Genomic DNA, 15,080 nt, shown 5'->3' with positions numbered 1-15,080 from the left:
GTGAAATCTTGCTCCCATAACTCTTTCAGATGATCGAGGGTGGGCGAAGCTACCATTTGAATCATACTATATAATCTGGATATAAGGCCTCTGCCAAGTGGATCGAAACATATATACTCTTCTATCCAGCTATCAGGTGGAGAAGATGGGAAGCAGGGAAAGTGTTTTTTGACAAAGCTGTGGACCTGCAGATATTTAAAAAGATGTGTTTCTGGAATGTCATAATCCCTCTTGAACCTCTGGAAGAAAACAAAGATGCCATGCCATCTTTAAATAAATCTTTGACACAAGTTAACCCTTTCCTTGACCAAGCCTTGTAAGTTGTATCCCAGAGAGAGGCAGGGAAGAGAGGGTTGGCTGTGATAGGGATAGAGGGCAGGGCCCGTTCCTGTTTAAAATGAATCCTAAACTGTGACCAAATCTTCAGTGAGCCAATCACAATCGGGTTATTCGTGTGTCTATGCTTACTAAGGGGCAGGGGAGGGGAGCACACAATAATGCTGAAAGGGGCACGGGAGAGGCACTGTTTCGTTCTAACTGAACCCACACTGGCTCGTTCTCTTCATGAGAAATTAAATTACACTGATTTAACATGTTCTCCATTCCCATCCAGTTTCCAAAATTTCACAAAAAGCAAAAATGCCAAGATAGGAACAATGTAAATGAAACCTGAAGGAAAATACTTAGCTGTGACCAATATATTGATAATAACTGTAGCTGGCCTTTCTCTTTCATGGGCAAATTCAAATGCGCACATTTGAGAAAATACTCAGAGGTATAATAAATCGTGACATATAGTTGTTCTGAGGGATGTTTTTAGAATTGAATAGGTCTTTATTTCACCCAGGGGCCATTTGTCTTGCACATAAAGAGACACAGTAGTACATGAGCACAGACAGTAAAACAGTGGTGGTCTTTCGTTACATAAATTATAAAGCAGTTCATCCCGAAACCATAACCTTGGGATGGCATAGTATTGACATTTGAACAGAATTCAGCAGTCAAAATGAGAGCTGGTATTGTGTCTGTTCTGTATTGTGTAGCTGTCTTGTAACGTGTTAATCAAGATTAATTGCACACCAGAGACATTTCTTATGATGTGTTCCAGAGCCGTGTATATAGAAGAGTCGCGACATCTCCATTCACTCCAATGGACCAGTTTTTTACTCTCAAGAGTTCCAGGAAGTAAGGTCCTGGATTAAGCAGCACTGTCGAGTTGCAGCAAAATGGACAGTTTTGTGTTGTACTTTGAATGTTTTTTTTTTTAATCAAATTTTACATTATCAGCTTTATTTTAGCATTCAAAAGTAGCGCGAGACACCTTCCTGGCTGTTCATTGGCTAATGAGTCACACATTTTGGTCCTCCGCTGATGCCACTCTGCCCCCCGAGAGATACATTCAAGTCAGTCATGCAGTCAGACACTTCACTCCTCTATGTCTGTGACTGTGCTTCATCACATCTTGCAGCACTTGGGAAAACAATTTGTTCTTTACAGTGAGTATATAAGTCATGAAAGAAAGTATAGTGGTGCTGTCTCCAGAATATCAACTTTCCATGAACCAGAAAACAACCTTGTTTTTAGCTTAAACTCCATGAATTGTTTTAGTTGAAGTAATTAGTTTAGAAAAGGGGTCATAAGCCAAAGAAGGGTTGCAGTAGGATTTCCTGAATGAACAGAGGAACATGTAATCCTTTAACTGAAGTGAAAACATGAATATCACCCAAATTGGATTTCAGAGGTTTTCACACGATGGATAGCCACGATAAGTTGTGTTTTGGAAATGTAACTTGAATCTTCCCAGCTTCAACATTCCTCTCCTCGTAATCAAAAGGAAACCTACACCACAGCCTCACAGCTTCAACAATCCTCTCCACATAATCAAAAAGAAACCTACACCACAGCATCAATTGGAATTGGGATGATGGGGGCTTTTAAATGCCCCCGTAAAATAACGAATTAACTGTTAACTTTCTGTCTTAACGTTACTGTATTTAACTTTTGGGCTTAATTTCCTACCCTGCTACATCATCATAACAAATGCATCATTGCACTGTACTGATTCCTGAATGTAGTTGGCATTTGAAGAAAGTAACTATAGTAGAATAGATAGTAACTTTGATTTGAGGACACAACTTATACCTTCAACCAGTGTGTGTGTTTGTGTGTCCAGGTGAAATCGAGGAGGTGGAGGTTCCTGACAGCGTCCCAGTGGACATCAGGGCCAAGCTGATGGTCTGCCTCATACACCTGCATGCCAACAAGCCTCTGGAGGTAAACTGACCTGTGGGGAGTACAGCCTGTGGGTCACATGTCATCCTTGTATCACTCTACCCTGTCCTCCCTGTTTCTTTGCACTGTGCACAGTTTAGTAAAACTACAAAAATGGCATAAACGTGTGTCTATATCATAACAGTGATAGGTTGTATTGTGAAGATTTAACGTAAGCTACAAATTTCCATACAACTCACATGCTAAAAAGTTTTTTAAGTGGTGCAGCCGCTTCTATAAGTGACGTGTGTCCAACCGTTTTCACAGAAATTTCAGCAGCTCACCGAGAAGTGAAGTTTAGCCTAGGCCCCTCCCCCTAGCCTAGGACCCTCCCCCCGCTTCTACAATGAAGCCAGGGTGGAGACAGAAAGCACGGCGGCTTGAAGCCGGTGAAACATGCACACACACACACACACCCACACACAGTGCCAGAGAGAGTGGAGAAGAGAAGTATAGGGTGCAACCTGCGCAAACCTGCACTGCTTTTTAGACTTTGATAGTGGCATGGCAATATAAATGTGCTCACTCACTTGTCTCCATCTGTTTCTCCCTCCCTCCCTCTTCTCCCTCACCCCGTCACCCATAGGCGCTGCAAACAGCGTTGATGGAGCAGAGTCCAGAGGAGATCGGGGATTTGTATCTGGATGTGGGCGAGGCCTTCCTGGAGGAGGGCGAGTACCATTGCGCTCTGCCTCTGCTGTCTGCCCTCGTCATGTCAGACAAGTACAACCTGGCTGTCGTCTGGCTCAGACACGCAGGTAGGACAGAGACGTAAAGCAAACTTCATTCAAAACTATGAAAATGGCACAATTATAGAATAATAACAAATACAGATTCAGAACACTGCATTACCACTGTGCATTATTTGTAAGCAATGGCTAACTAGGTAAAAATATCAGCCATAATCCTGGTCAGACAGGTATGGGGAATTGAGACCAAAATGTCCTCTTGGTACACCAACAGAACACCTGTTTCAAAAGACCATATTGCTGCAAAAGTACTGCTGCACCAAGTTTAATCTCAGATGTCATGACTAGTCAAAAACTGAGTAGATGAGTGACTACGGTAGTTCTTTCTGAATATGAAAGGATTGTGTGTTTTGTGAAAATAAATTCCTGGAATATGATGGAATTTCGTATTCCAGACAGGTAAACTCAGGGGATTTGATAATTTCTCAGGCGAATACACAAGAATGCATTTTCCAACTTGATTGACACATTCATTGCATTAGCTGGTGTTTTGTCAGCTGTTTTTCTCCACAGTACAGTAAGTGGAGCCAAAATGTTGAGGGAACCTAGCCTGGTAAACCAGCCCGTCACGTGAACTCACATTTCATTTGGTTCTGCGTGAGGGTCTGGCCCTTAAAGGCCGGGTTTACCGTGGGGAACATGAATATATATTAATTCTTAAAAAATCTTAAATTTCGAATCCGTTGAAATTTTTGAAATTGCTTGTTCACAGCCAGAGAAAAAAAAAAATGAAAAAAAAAAAAAAAAATGGGCCAGGTGACGCGTTTCGACGCGAAACGCGTCACCTGGCCCAATTTTTTTTTTTTTTTTTTTTTTTTTTTTTTTTTTCCATTTATTTTTTTCTCTGGCTGTGAACAAGCAATTTCAAAAATTTCAACGGATTCCAAATTTAAGATTTCTTAAGAATTAATATATATTCATGTTCCCCACGGTAAACCCGGCCTTTAAGCCTGGGAGGGTGTTTAGCAGAAGCTGCAGAGCGGAAGAGCCAATCAGCGACTCAAGTTGGCCAATCAGGAATGCTACTAGCACTGCACTAACAAAAAAATAATGGCCGCCTCCTTGCCTGATCGTCTCGAGGACTAATGTCAGTGTTTGTCTAGTTTAAACAGCCATAAAGTGCAGTTATTGCAGAAATAGACTCAATAACAACAATTAATAAAGTACAGGAGTATCGCCGCAACCGCAGAGTTTCTCGGCGGAAAACATGTTTTTGCCATTCTCCCGAGTGGATTTGGGTTTGACTGGATCCAACGCTGATTGGCTGAAGGAGTTGTCTGTCAAGGCAACTACGCCAGCCCATGCTCCCGCCCCTGCTAAGGACTGGGTGAAGGGTTGGGGCCAGACCGTCACGCAGAACCAAATGAAATGTGAGTTCACGTGACGAGCTGGTTTACCAGGCTAGGGGAAACCAGGATGTTTACCACTTTAAACATTTTTTCCCCATCAACATCAACAAACCTGGACAATTTTAGCACTCTTACGTAGTTGTGGATCGTCATGGAAAAGTCATGGAATCAGCCCGTCCCCCCGCCCCGCATCCCCGGTCGTTGCTCCACCACCTCTGCTGATCGGGGGTGAGTTGTAGACTAGCACATAATGTACTTCCATGTGAAGTCCAGTTCCCCGACCGACAAGAGGAGGCACTAGTGCAGCAACTAGGACACATACTCATAATCCGGCTTCCCACCCGCAGACACGGCCAATAATTGTGCCTGTATGTACAGTACGCCCGACCAAGCCGGAGGTTACACGGGTGCTCGGACCTGCGACCCTGCCTCATGTTGGTAGGCAGGGAAATCTACCGCTGCACTACCTGGACGTCTCACCACCATGCATTCCTCTCCCTGCCTCTATCACTCTCTGCTCCCTCCCTGTCTGTGTCAGAGTGTCTGAAGGCGCTGGGCCACATGGAGGCGGCAGCAGAAAGCTTCACTAAGGTGGTGGAGATGGCTCCACAGCACCTGGAGGCCCGGCTCTCCCTGTCCACCGTGCAGCAGCAGCTGGGCCGCCCGCTCTGCGCCCTCAAGGCCCTGGAGCCCATGTACGACCCCAACACACTGGCACAGGACTCGTCGGCCGCACGAAAGGCAAGCCCGTGTGTCTGTGTGTTTATTTGTATTTGCCGGCGGGGAGGGGGGGGGGGGGTAATCACAAATATGTTATCGCATAGTGCAAAATGTTTAAAATCGCAATAATATCATATTGCGACTTAAAGTCCCTGGAAACCAAAATCCACAAAAACCTTTTAACTATTAAATTTAGGGTCTTATGTGAGTAATTGTGTGCCTCAGAAAGTAGGTGACTTTTCTACAAGGTCTGGATTTCCACTTCTCATTGAAGAGAGAGGTGCGTGTGGTGCTAAAATGAATGATCTTATGACGATTTTTTGTTCGTTCTTATAAAAACCTTCTTGCCCCCACAGCGCTCGCTTAGTGTCTGTCTGTCTCCCTCCCGCTCTGTGTGCTGTGTGTCGAGCGCTATCTTGCCTGCTCTCTCTCTCTCTCTCTCTCACTGTCATGCGGCAGTCTCTCTTCCTCTCCGAGCAACGAGTGAACACACACAGACACACACACACACACACACACACACACACACACACACACACACACACACACTCTATCTCTTTCCTTCTCTCTCTCTCTCCTTCTCTCTCTCTCCTTCTCTCTCTCTCTCCGTTTCCCTCCCTCCCTCTCTCTCTCTCGCTCTCTCTCTCTCTCTCTCTCTTTCGGAGGAGACCTGCAGTCTTGCACGCACACACACACAGGACACGCCCACACAGTCCGCGGGAGAAAAGAGAGTCTAAAATCTAATTGATTCTCATGACTTTTGTCATGACTGTCAAACCTAAATTCATATACTTTGCGACGTTCATCATCGTTCAAATTTGGCTGGTGGCTTATTAACATAAGTTCCTGTGATGTGATGAACTCAAAATGCTAAATAATAAAAAAATATTTCTGGTTTCCAGGGACTTTAAGTCTCATGGTAATATTGTATTGTGTGGCCTCTTGGGATTCCCACCACTACTATTTGCCAAGATGCCTTTGCCAGACACAACCAGGGTGTGTCCAAGAGCACAGGCACTTTGTGCTAGAAGGGTCAACACCAGCTAGGCTTTTTTGCACTTTATGATCAAAAGCACTTTCTTTTTAAATTCTTTTTTAAGCACTTTATCAAGCATTATTTTAGCTCCCTGTGGCACTGTGGCACTCTGCTTTTTTAACAGGTTCCATGAATTGTTTTTTAAAATGTCGTTATTATCCTTTTTATTACTTCCTTGTTTTTGTATGTATGGAACTCTCTGCATCTATGTCTCCTGTGATTCTATGTGATTCTATGTGAGCATTTCTGCACCAAGACAATTTCCAATCAACCATGTGTTGAAATGGCAAATAAAGTTCTATTCTATTCTATTCTGTCTGCAGGACCTGAAAACGTCTTAAATTGTCTGTAATATCATCTAAACTCAAGTTCTTAAAAGGTATTGAAGACTATTAAATTGCATTTTAAGTCTAAACACAGCTTTACAGGGTCCCTGTAAAATTGGTCACTTTATAGGAGTATACCAGAATGTATTTCCAACTAGTTTCACACATTCATTGCATTAGCTGGTGGTTTTCAGCCCAGCTGTATTGGAAACCATACTGCTGCTCACCTCTTTAGATGAACAGAAATAACAAACCAGCTGGGTAGAAAATGTCGTAGTCATGGAAGCGCTCCGGTTTAGTTATTGCAACGTCATGGAAATGTTGTTGAATTTTACATCAGGGCCACGATGGGAACCTGGCTTTACAACAATACTGCTCTCCTTTGCCAAGATGCTTTTCTGTCTCATTCTAACTGACATAGAAAAAATATTTACAAGTTCAAATTCAACTGAAACCTGTAGATACCCTGATTGTATCTTCAGTTGAGCTTGGCCTTATTATGTAAAAAAGAAAGAAAAAAGGACCGAGATAAGGGAATAAAAGGGGTCTTTGTGTGTGTTTGTGTGTGTAGGAATTAAAACTGCTGCTGCATCGTTCCACACTGTTGAAGACTCAGGGACGACTACAGGACTACCTGGATGCTTTGATCAGTATGCTCTCCATGTTGCTAAAGGTAATACACACACAGACACCTCTCTTCCCTTCTCCTTCTGGGTTGAGGGGATTTTTAATCCAAGAGGATTTTTGTCTGTGATCTACTTAAGTAAACGGATGCACGGTGGCTCAGTGATTAGCACTGTTGCATCACAGCAAGAAGGTCCCGGGTTCGAACCCAGGTCCTTTCTATATGGAGTTTGCTTGCATGTTCTCTCCGTGTTCATGTGGGTTTCCTCCCACCATCAAAGACTGTACAGTATGTTAGGGTTAATACTCCTGTCAGTGCCCCTGACCAAGGCACTGGCAAAAGAACTGGAGTTGGTCCCCGGGCGCTGCACTGCGGTTGCCCACTGCTCCTAGTTCTAGGAAGGTTCATAGTAGAGGATGGGTCAAATACAGAGGATGAATTTCCCCACAGCGACAAAACCTAACTTAAAGGGGGGGATTGTGTACGTACGTACATACATACATACATACATACATACATACATACATACATACATACACACACCAAGCAAGCTTATTGCAAATGATTCAAATGTGCGTGTTGTGTCTGTCTCTGTGCTAGGTGCCCATGCAGCGTGCCAAAGTGTGTGTGCGCTCTGTGTTCGTGTCAGGGGAGCGTCACCTGAGGCTGGTCATGGTCAAAGACCTGATGCCAGACATTGCTGACCAGGAAGCTGCCTACCAGGACATCAGTGGTGTGTGTGTGTGTGTGTGTGTGTGTGTGTGTGTGTGTGTGTGTGTGTGTGTGTGTGTGTGTGTGTGTGTGTGTGTGTGTGTGTGTGTGTGTGTGTGTGTGTGTGTGTGTGTGTGTGTGTGTGTGTGTGTGTGTGTGTGTGTGTGTGCGTGCGTGCGCGCATATGTGTTGGGTACTGGTGTTGGTCATGTTCATTAGCCTGGGCACTGAGCACAGGCTGGTGGTATGGGGACCAGAGAGCCGGGCGGGCAGAGCAGTTGGCAAGGTTTTCTTCTCTTGTCAGCAGTTAATGGCAGTTGGCACAATGTGGAGAAGCTGCTGCTTGTAGTAGCTTTAGTGCCATTTGTTTTCTTGTTGTGTGATATGACTAGGTGGCCATGTTGAGGTCCAGGCATTGTGTTCTGTGTACCTTACCATCATATCCTTGCCAAGTTGTTGTTTCCATGTGGATGTAAAGTTTTTCTGAGTTTTCTGCTGCAGCTACATTATGGATTATTTTGTCTTTATGGACTTTCACCAATCTGCTATGTAGTGAAGGCATCGTTGGCCATGCATTCAGGCGGTGTCTCATCATAGATGCGTGGTCAGTGGGTCAGCATGGGGGAAATCCTCCCGTTCTCCCCATTCAAACCCCCGCAGTAAACTCACATCTGAACAGATGTCTATGTACCTGCTCTTGAATCCAAAAACCTGTAATGTAGAGCCAAAGCACCTTCTGCTGATGAATCAGCCCATTGAGATATATGGTTTTTTCCCCCCACCGTCCTACTGACAGGATACCGGAAGTTTGTGGGTGTTCCCACACAGACCGACTGTACCTATAAGCCCAGTGTTTATTGTCAGTTCAGCACATTTTACCCTCTGTCTGATTCTCCAATGAACAAGCTATATAGGTTGCATTTCTAGGTAAGAAGTTGTAATTAGGCTGTCTGAAACCAGTTTTATACATATTATACATTCACTGACTTCGAGGAACCATACCATGGTACCTTTGTTTGGTTAGGATATCCCATGATACCTTGCGACCCTTAGGCTGGGTTCACACCGGGGACCCAAGCCTTGCCTATCCCTTGCCTTTACCCACGCTTTTAAATAGGCGTCCGTTTTAGTCAACGAGGCTGTGTACACCGTGTGCCTGAGTGTGAACCCTGCGTGTACCCACGCCTTGCCTGTGCCTTGCCGATTTTATCGTTTAGGCGTGAGTTCTATTTTCAAGCCGACTAGGCGCGTGCAGGCAGGCTTCTTCTGTCAAGCCATGAAAGAAAAACGCGACAATATCCGTGGGAAATGGCAAAGTCAACTGAATTACAGTTAACAGTGTTGAGCAGAGAGAGAGAGAGAGATTGACGGGTGACTATCACGTGGGGCTTTCTCCCTGTCTGCAAACAAATCTTCATGAGAGAGAATAGCGACCGAAGAAGCAAAATGGACAATGTTGTTGTGCCAGCACATATTCTTGCAAGATTACCTCTCTAAAATGTCCGACTATAGTCAGACCTGGTTATACATATCCAGCATCAATAGAACATTAAATATATCCGATTTATTTTACCTATGATAATTCGGGACCACACGTGAAAAAATACAGTCGGGAGAGAGGAGAGGCGCTTGTGACTCGGCTCCAGGTTCAGCGTGCAAAGGCGTGCGGTGTGATCGCAAAAGCGTGTAATAGGTTCACGCCCAGCTCAAGGTCTGCAGGCGTAGGCGTGGGTTGAGGCAAGGCAAGGCGTAGGTTCTCTGTGTGAACTAAGCGTTACAATCGACGAAGAAGAACGAAGCAAGCCTGAGCGAGCCACTAATGGCGATGCCCACAAAGCCGACCGCATCAGAAAAAAGTGAAACAACGTTGACTAAATAACAAACATCTGTCACTTTCTTTTTGTTTTTATTCTAGAATAGTCAATAACGTCAACCTTTACTTAATTTCAGTGCAGTCAGATGTTTGTACAGTGTCAGGAAAGTCACTTTTGAACTATAGTAGGAAGCATCTTACCTGACTCTGTTGTGGACAGCAGCCGGCTAGTTAGGTTGCTAGCTAACGTATAACGTTAGTTTAGAAATGCATGGCAGACCTTCAAGTGTAAGTGGAGTTCGTTTTAACCGTGTTTTATTAAATGACAAGCTGTCATTGCTTAAGTAACGTTACCAATTTGTTTGTCAAATGCAACGTTCCTGTTAGCTTGGTTTCACACTTTTAATTTGAAGGCCGAAATGGGAAATGGTGTGATGGTAGATAGAATTGACACTAGTCTGTCAATTTTATCATTTCACACGTACCATTTCCCTTTTTTGCCTTCAAATTAAAAGTGTAAAAACAATGAAACGTTCGCCTGTGAAGCCTCGACCTGTTTGGATTATAATAACGTTAGAGAAAACAGCCATCAGCCATGCAGTTTTATACTCATTTATTGCCAAATGCTTTGGGAAAGAATGAGGAAGAATGAGGACGTCTGAAACAAGTTATTTTTTAATCACCTATATTAAAATGAGATACCTAATTAAACAATCATCTAGTTAGGTAACTAGATGATATTAAGCTTCCTTGCATTACAGACACAACCTTAGTGTTTGTCTTTTTCAGTGTGCTGACAGCCATTACATGTGTTCATTACATGTGTATGCTGTGTGTATGGGTGTGTGTGTGCATGCGCGCAGGTGCGTGCTGTACAAAGAGAGAAAGTACAATGGATATAGCTATGAGATCCTGTGTATTGATATGCTCCATTTACTAAAGTTTGCTAGTTTACTAAAACGAATTGCATATACTATAGTTATTATATACAAAAGTACAGTGAAGTATCATAATCGTTTTGTATAATATAAATAAGTAGAATAGATCTTGTATTGCATATTAGGGGTGGGGGGAAAAATCGATTCACCTAAGTATCGCGATTTTTAATGTCACGATTTTTTGGATCGATCTTTTATTCCAGAATCGATAATCGCAAATTAAAAAAAAAAAAAAAAAAAAAAAAAAAAAAAAAAAAAATTTTTTTTTTTTTTTGGGTGCTTGCAGTCAGGCCACTCACTGAACAGCAGGCCAGGCGCCGCCTACTGGTTTACTAGTGGTTTTATTACTTTATTAGTTAGTCTGAAGTAATAATTACACTTCAGGGTTAAAGTGGGTGCATCTCATTGTAAAATTGGACCCAAATCTGGCTTCAAACGGCCCAAATTTCACGCGCGTTGGCCCATATCGGCCTGGCCTGCTTGGTATCTAATGCCCGGCCTGAATTATGATCCCAGTCCGCCCCTGTTTTTAACTATATCGCCCAGCCCTACTCATGATATATAATATACAGTCTCTAGTGTATGATTCAACTTTTCCCATGTTCTAATCTAGTGTAAAAAAGCAAACAAACTGAAAAAAGAAAAGAAAAAAATAAACAAAAATCGCAATAAATCGTAATATCGAATCGCAATAATCGTAGAATCGCAATAATCGTGAATCGCAATATATATCGAATCGGCACCAAAGTATCGTGATAGTATCGAATCGGGAGATAAGTGAATCGGCACAGCCCTATTGCATATTATACATACACTACTATGCCTTTCCTAAGAATACTATTCTATTCTATACTATTACTATTCTATATTACTGCACTATTTTGTACCACACTAGAGTGTACTTTACAAATCATAACTAAACATAAATAGTATACAAGTCTAAAAGTAAATTAGCGGTATACTATATTGCAAGAGTATTATGTGTGTCTTCTGTGTTGTTTGTTACTCTCTCATGTTGTCATGGTTTCCCTCGCGTCCCCGTCGGCAGGTAAGACCAGTGTGCTGACGCGGGAGGACTGGTGGCAGCTGCTGGTGAGCTGTATCCGCACGCTGTGCGAGGTTCACCGCTACGAGGAGGCCGAGCTGCTGGTCGACTCCGCCATGGAGTTCTACTCCTTCTACGAGAACAAACCCAAGAGGAAGGAGCTCGAGTACTTCGGCCTGGCAGCCGCTTTCCTCGACTGCAACTACCGCAAGGCCTATGACTATATCAGGTGAGACTAGGCCTACGACTATATCAGGTGAGGCGAGGTTTACGACTATATCAGGTGAGACGAGGCCTACGACTATATCAGGTGAGACGAGGCCTACGACTATATCAGGTGAGGCGAGGCCTACGACTATATCAGGTGAGACGAGGCCTACGACTATATCAGGTGAGACTAGGCCTACGACTATCAGGTGAGACTAGGCCTACGACTATATCAGGTGAGACGAGGCCTACGACTATATCAGGTGAGACTAGGCCTACAACTATATCAGGTGAGACTAGGCCTACAACTATATCAGGTGAGGCGAGGCCTACGACTATCAGGTGAGACTAGGGCTACGACTATATCAGGTGAGACTAGGTCTACGACTATATCAAGGCCTACGACTATATCAGGTGAGACTAGGCATACAACTATATCAGGTGAGACTAGGCCTACAACTATATCAGGTGAGGCGAGGCCTACGACTTTATCAGGTGAGGCGAGGCCTACGACTATATCAGGTGAGGCGAGGCCTACAACTATATCAGGTGAGACTAGGCCTACGACTATATCATGTGAGGCGAGGCCTACGACTATATCAGGTGAGGCGAGGCCTACAACTATATCAGGTGAGACTAGGCCTACGACTATATCATGTGAGGCGAGGCCTACGACTATATCAGGTGAGGCGAGGCCTACAACTATATCAGGTGAGACTAGGCCTACGACTATATCATGTGAGGCGAGGCCTACGACTATATCAGGTGAGGCGAGGCCTACAACTATATCATGTGAGGCGAGGCCTACAACTATATCAGGTGAGGCGAGGCCTACAACTATATCAGGTGAGACTAGGCCTACAACTATATCAGGTGAGACTAGGCCTACGACTATATCAGGTGAGGCGAGGCCTACGACTATATCAGGTGAGGCGAGGCCTACGACTATATCAGGTGAGACTAGGCCTACGACTATATCAGGCGAGGCCTACGACTATATCAGGTGAGGGGAGGCCTACGACTATATCAGGTGAGACTAGGCCTACAACTATATCAGGTGAGGCGAGGCCTACGACTATATCAGGTGAGGCGAGGCCTACAACTATATCAGGTGAGACTAGGCCTACGACTATATCAGGTGAGGCGAGGCCTACGACTATATCAGGTGAGGCGAGGCCTACAACTATATCAGGTGAGACTAGGCCTACGACTATATCATGTGAGGCGAGGCCTACGACTATATCAGGTGACAGGTGAGACTAGGCCTACGACTATATCATGTGAGGCGAGGCCTATGACTATATCATGTGAGGCGAGGCCTACGACTATATCAGGTAACGTGAGGCCTACGACTATATCATGTGAGGCGAGGCCTACGACTATATCAGGTGAGACTAGGCCTACAACTATATCAGGTGAGGCGAGGCCTACGACTATATCAGGTGAGACTAGGCCTACGACTATATCAGATGAGACTAGGCCTACGACTATATCAGGGGAGACTAGGCCTACAACTATATCAGGTGAGGCGAGGCCTACGACTATATCAGGTGAGACTAGGCCTACGACTATATCAGGTGAGGCGAGGCCTACGACTATATCAGGTGAGACTAGGCCTACAACTATGTCAGGTGAGGCGAGGCCTACGACTATACCAGGTGAGGCGAGGGCTACGACTATATCAGGTCAGGTGAGGCCTACAACTTCGTTCGCTGCCGATCGAGCCGCAGGTTCAGGCTTGATTGGCTCAGCCAATTAATAACCTCAGCAAGGAACTTCATCAGTTCACTGTTGACATTGTGACATCATCACTGATTTCACAGTTGACTTGTGACATAATCAATGATTTACATGATTGTCATTGCTCAAGTGACATTACTGATGACATCACAATAGCGCGCATAATATCACTGATGACATCACTGACTGATCATCAGTGAGTCACTTGAGCAATTGTGATCAGTCACTGATCAGTATCACTGATGACATCACTCACTGATGTTGTCTGAGTTGCACCGGTCCTACTTATTTTATTTTTTTTAATTTTGTGTACACACACAAAGGCTTGGCACTGAATGACATGTTCAATGTGATGTCATCACTGCAGACTCTGTGTGCTGTCCCTCCCTCTCTTCAGCTCCTCCACATCTCTCTTTTGCTTCATCATCACTCCCAAGACAACTGTGAGGCCTATGCAGGCTGCCAGGCTCAGAGCCGTAACAGTGGTCATGATTGGCACCAGCAGGCCGTCCGTGGGGGAAGGTGCAGGGAGGGGGGGCAGAGTGACCGGGGGCCAGTGAGTTTGGGATGGCAAACCGGTGACATGGAGCAGGAAGGTGACTTGGGAGAAGACTTGGCTTCCCTTTCGGTCCTGGAGCGAGCAGCGATATGTCCCTTGTTCGTCCAACCTCAGCTGATTCAGGACCATAGCTGACTCCTCAGTCACCTTCAACACTCTTAAGTCACTGTCAGCCAGCGTTCTGCTTCCAGGCAGACCAGGGGCCCACGAGTACTTATACTCGGGCCTTCCCACCACACGACCGTGCCATGGAAGATAACAGTCCAACACTGCCTGGTCTCCTTCCTCAGCCTCCACAGGGATTTCACCACAGTCATGCTTGTCATGGCAAGTGTGCAACTTGTACCGGCAAGAGACGCAGTCCATCACTCTCTGCAGCAGCAGCCCACACTCGTTAGGGCATAGTGTTCTCGGCGCCAAGTATTTCTGTAAGATCTCTGTGCCTCTCCTGCCCAGGATGTAAATGACCTCAGTTCTTGTATTTTTTTTTGCCTGGGAAAAGTCATTCTGGTACTCAGTGCTGGCCCTGTACAGACTAGTGGGATCAATAACTCCGCTTTGTGTCTTGCTGGTGTCTCTGTATTCAACATAGGCCTTGTCTCTTATGTCTTTTAATTCTTTCTCGTTGAGCTGGCTGTGGGTGTGGGATATGAATTCCTTATGCATGGCAATGATTGAGCTGTCACACTGCAGGCAGGCCTCCCCTGCAGGCATGCAGAGCAGCAGGGCCGCCAGCAGAGGCAGCATGCTGCTCAAGTCCCTCTGCACCAACAGTTGCATGGAGGCTTCATGTCCTGATCAACACAGCACTGTCCTACTTATAGCCTCTGCAGGGAAGGATAGTGATGTCAACAGAGATGTCACTCGAGCATTCAGTGATGATGTCACCAGTGATGTCACCTGAGCAATTGTGATGCCATCAGTGAGTGAGATTGTGGGTCACTAGTAGTATAAGATTAAGATATAAGATTAGGTATTAGCTAGTTCACAA

The 15,080-nt window shown here is 44.8% G+C and overlaps 2 protein-coding genes across 3 annotated transcripts in view; one reads left to right on the top strand and one right to left on the bottom strand.

Moving 5' to 3' along the window:
- The window catches only part of gtf3c3 (general transcription factor IIIC, polypeptide 3), a 51,976-nt gene that overhangs the window by 21,997 nt on the left and 14,899 nt on the right, over positions 1–15,080 (top strand). For both annotated transcript variants that reach the window (XM_083634369.1, XM_083634368.1), the window contains exons 9-14: positions 2,174–2,274; positions 2,858–3,029; positions 4,908–5,110; positions 7,023–7,124; positions 7,677–7,809; positions 11,587–11,812. In XM_083634369.1, coding sequence (XP_083490495.1) covers positions 2,174–2,274; positions 2,858–3,029; positions 4,908–5,110; positions 7,023–7,124; positions 7,677–7,809; positions 11,587–11,812 — 937 coding nt within the window. The remainder of the gene's footprint in view (positions 1–2,173; positions 2,275–2,857; positions 3,030–4,907; positions 5,111–7,022; positions 7,125–7,676; positions 7,810–11,586; positions 11,813–15,080) is intronic.
- On the bottom strand, positions 13,889–14,869 carry LOC310774221 (izumo sperm-egg fusion protein 1-like; the record flags this gene model as incomplete). The annotated part of the gene is made up of 1 exon (XM_083634276.1): positions 13,889–14,869. One exon carries the CDS (start codon positions 14,867–14,869, stop codon positions 13,889–13,891), a length of 981 nt encoding a protein of 326 aa, XP_083490402.1.

Source organism: Poromitra crassiceps, assembly GCF_964638095.1.
Source record: "Poromitra crassiceps genome assembly, chromosome: 3".
NCBI classification, from domain to species: domain Eukaryota; kingdom Metazoa; phylum Chordata; class Actinopteri; order Beryciformes; family Melamphaidae; genus Poromitra; species Poromitra crassiceps.
This window is presented reverse-complemented; position numbering and strand designations above follow the sequence as displayed.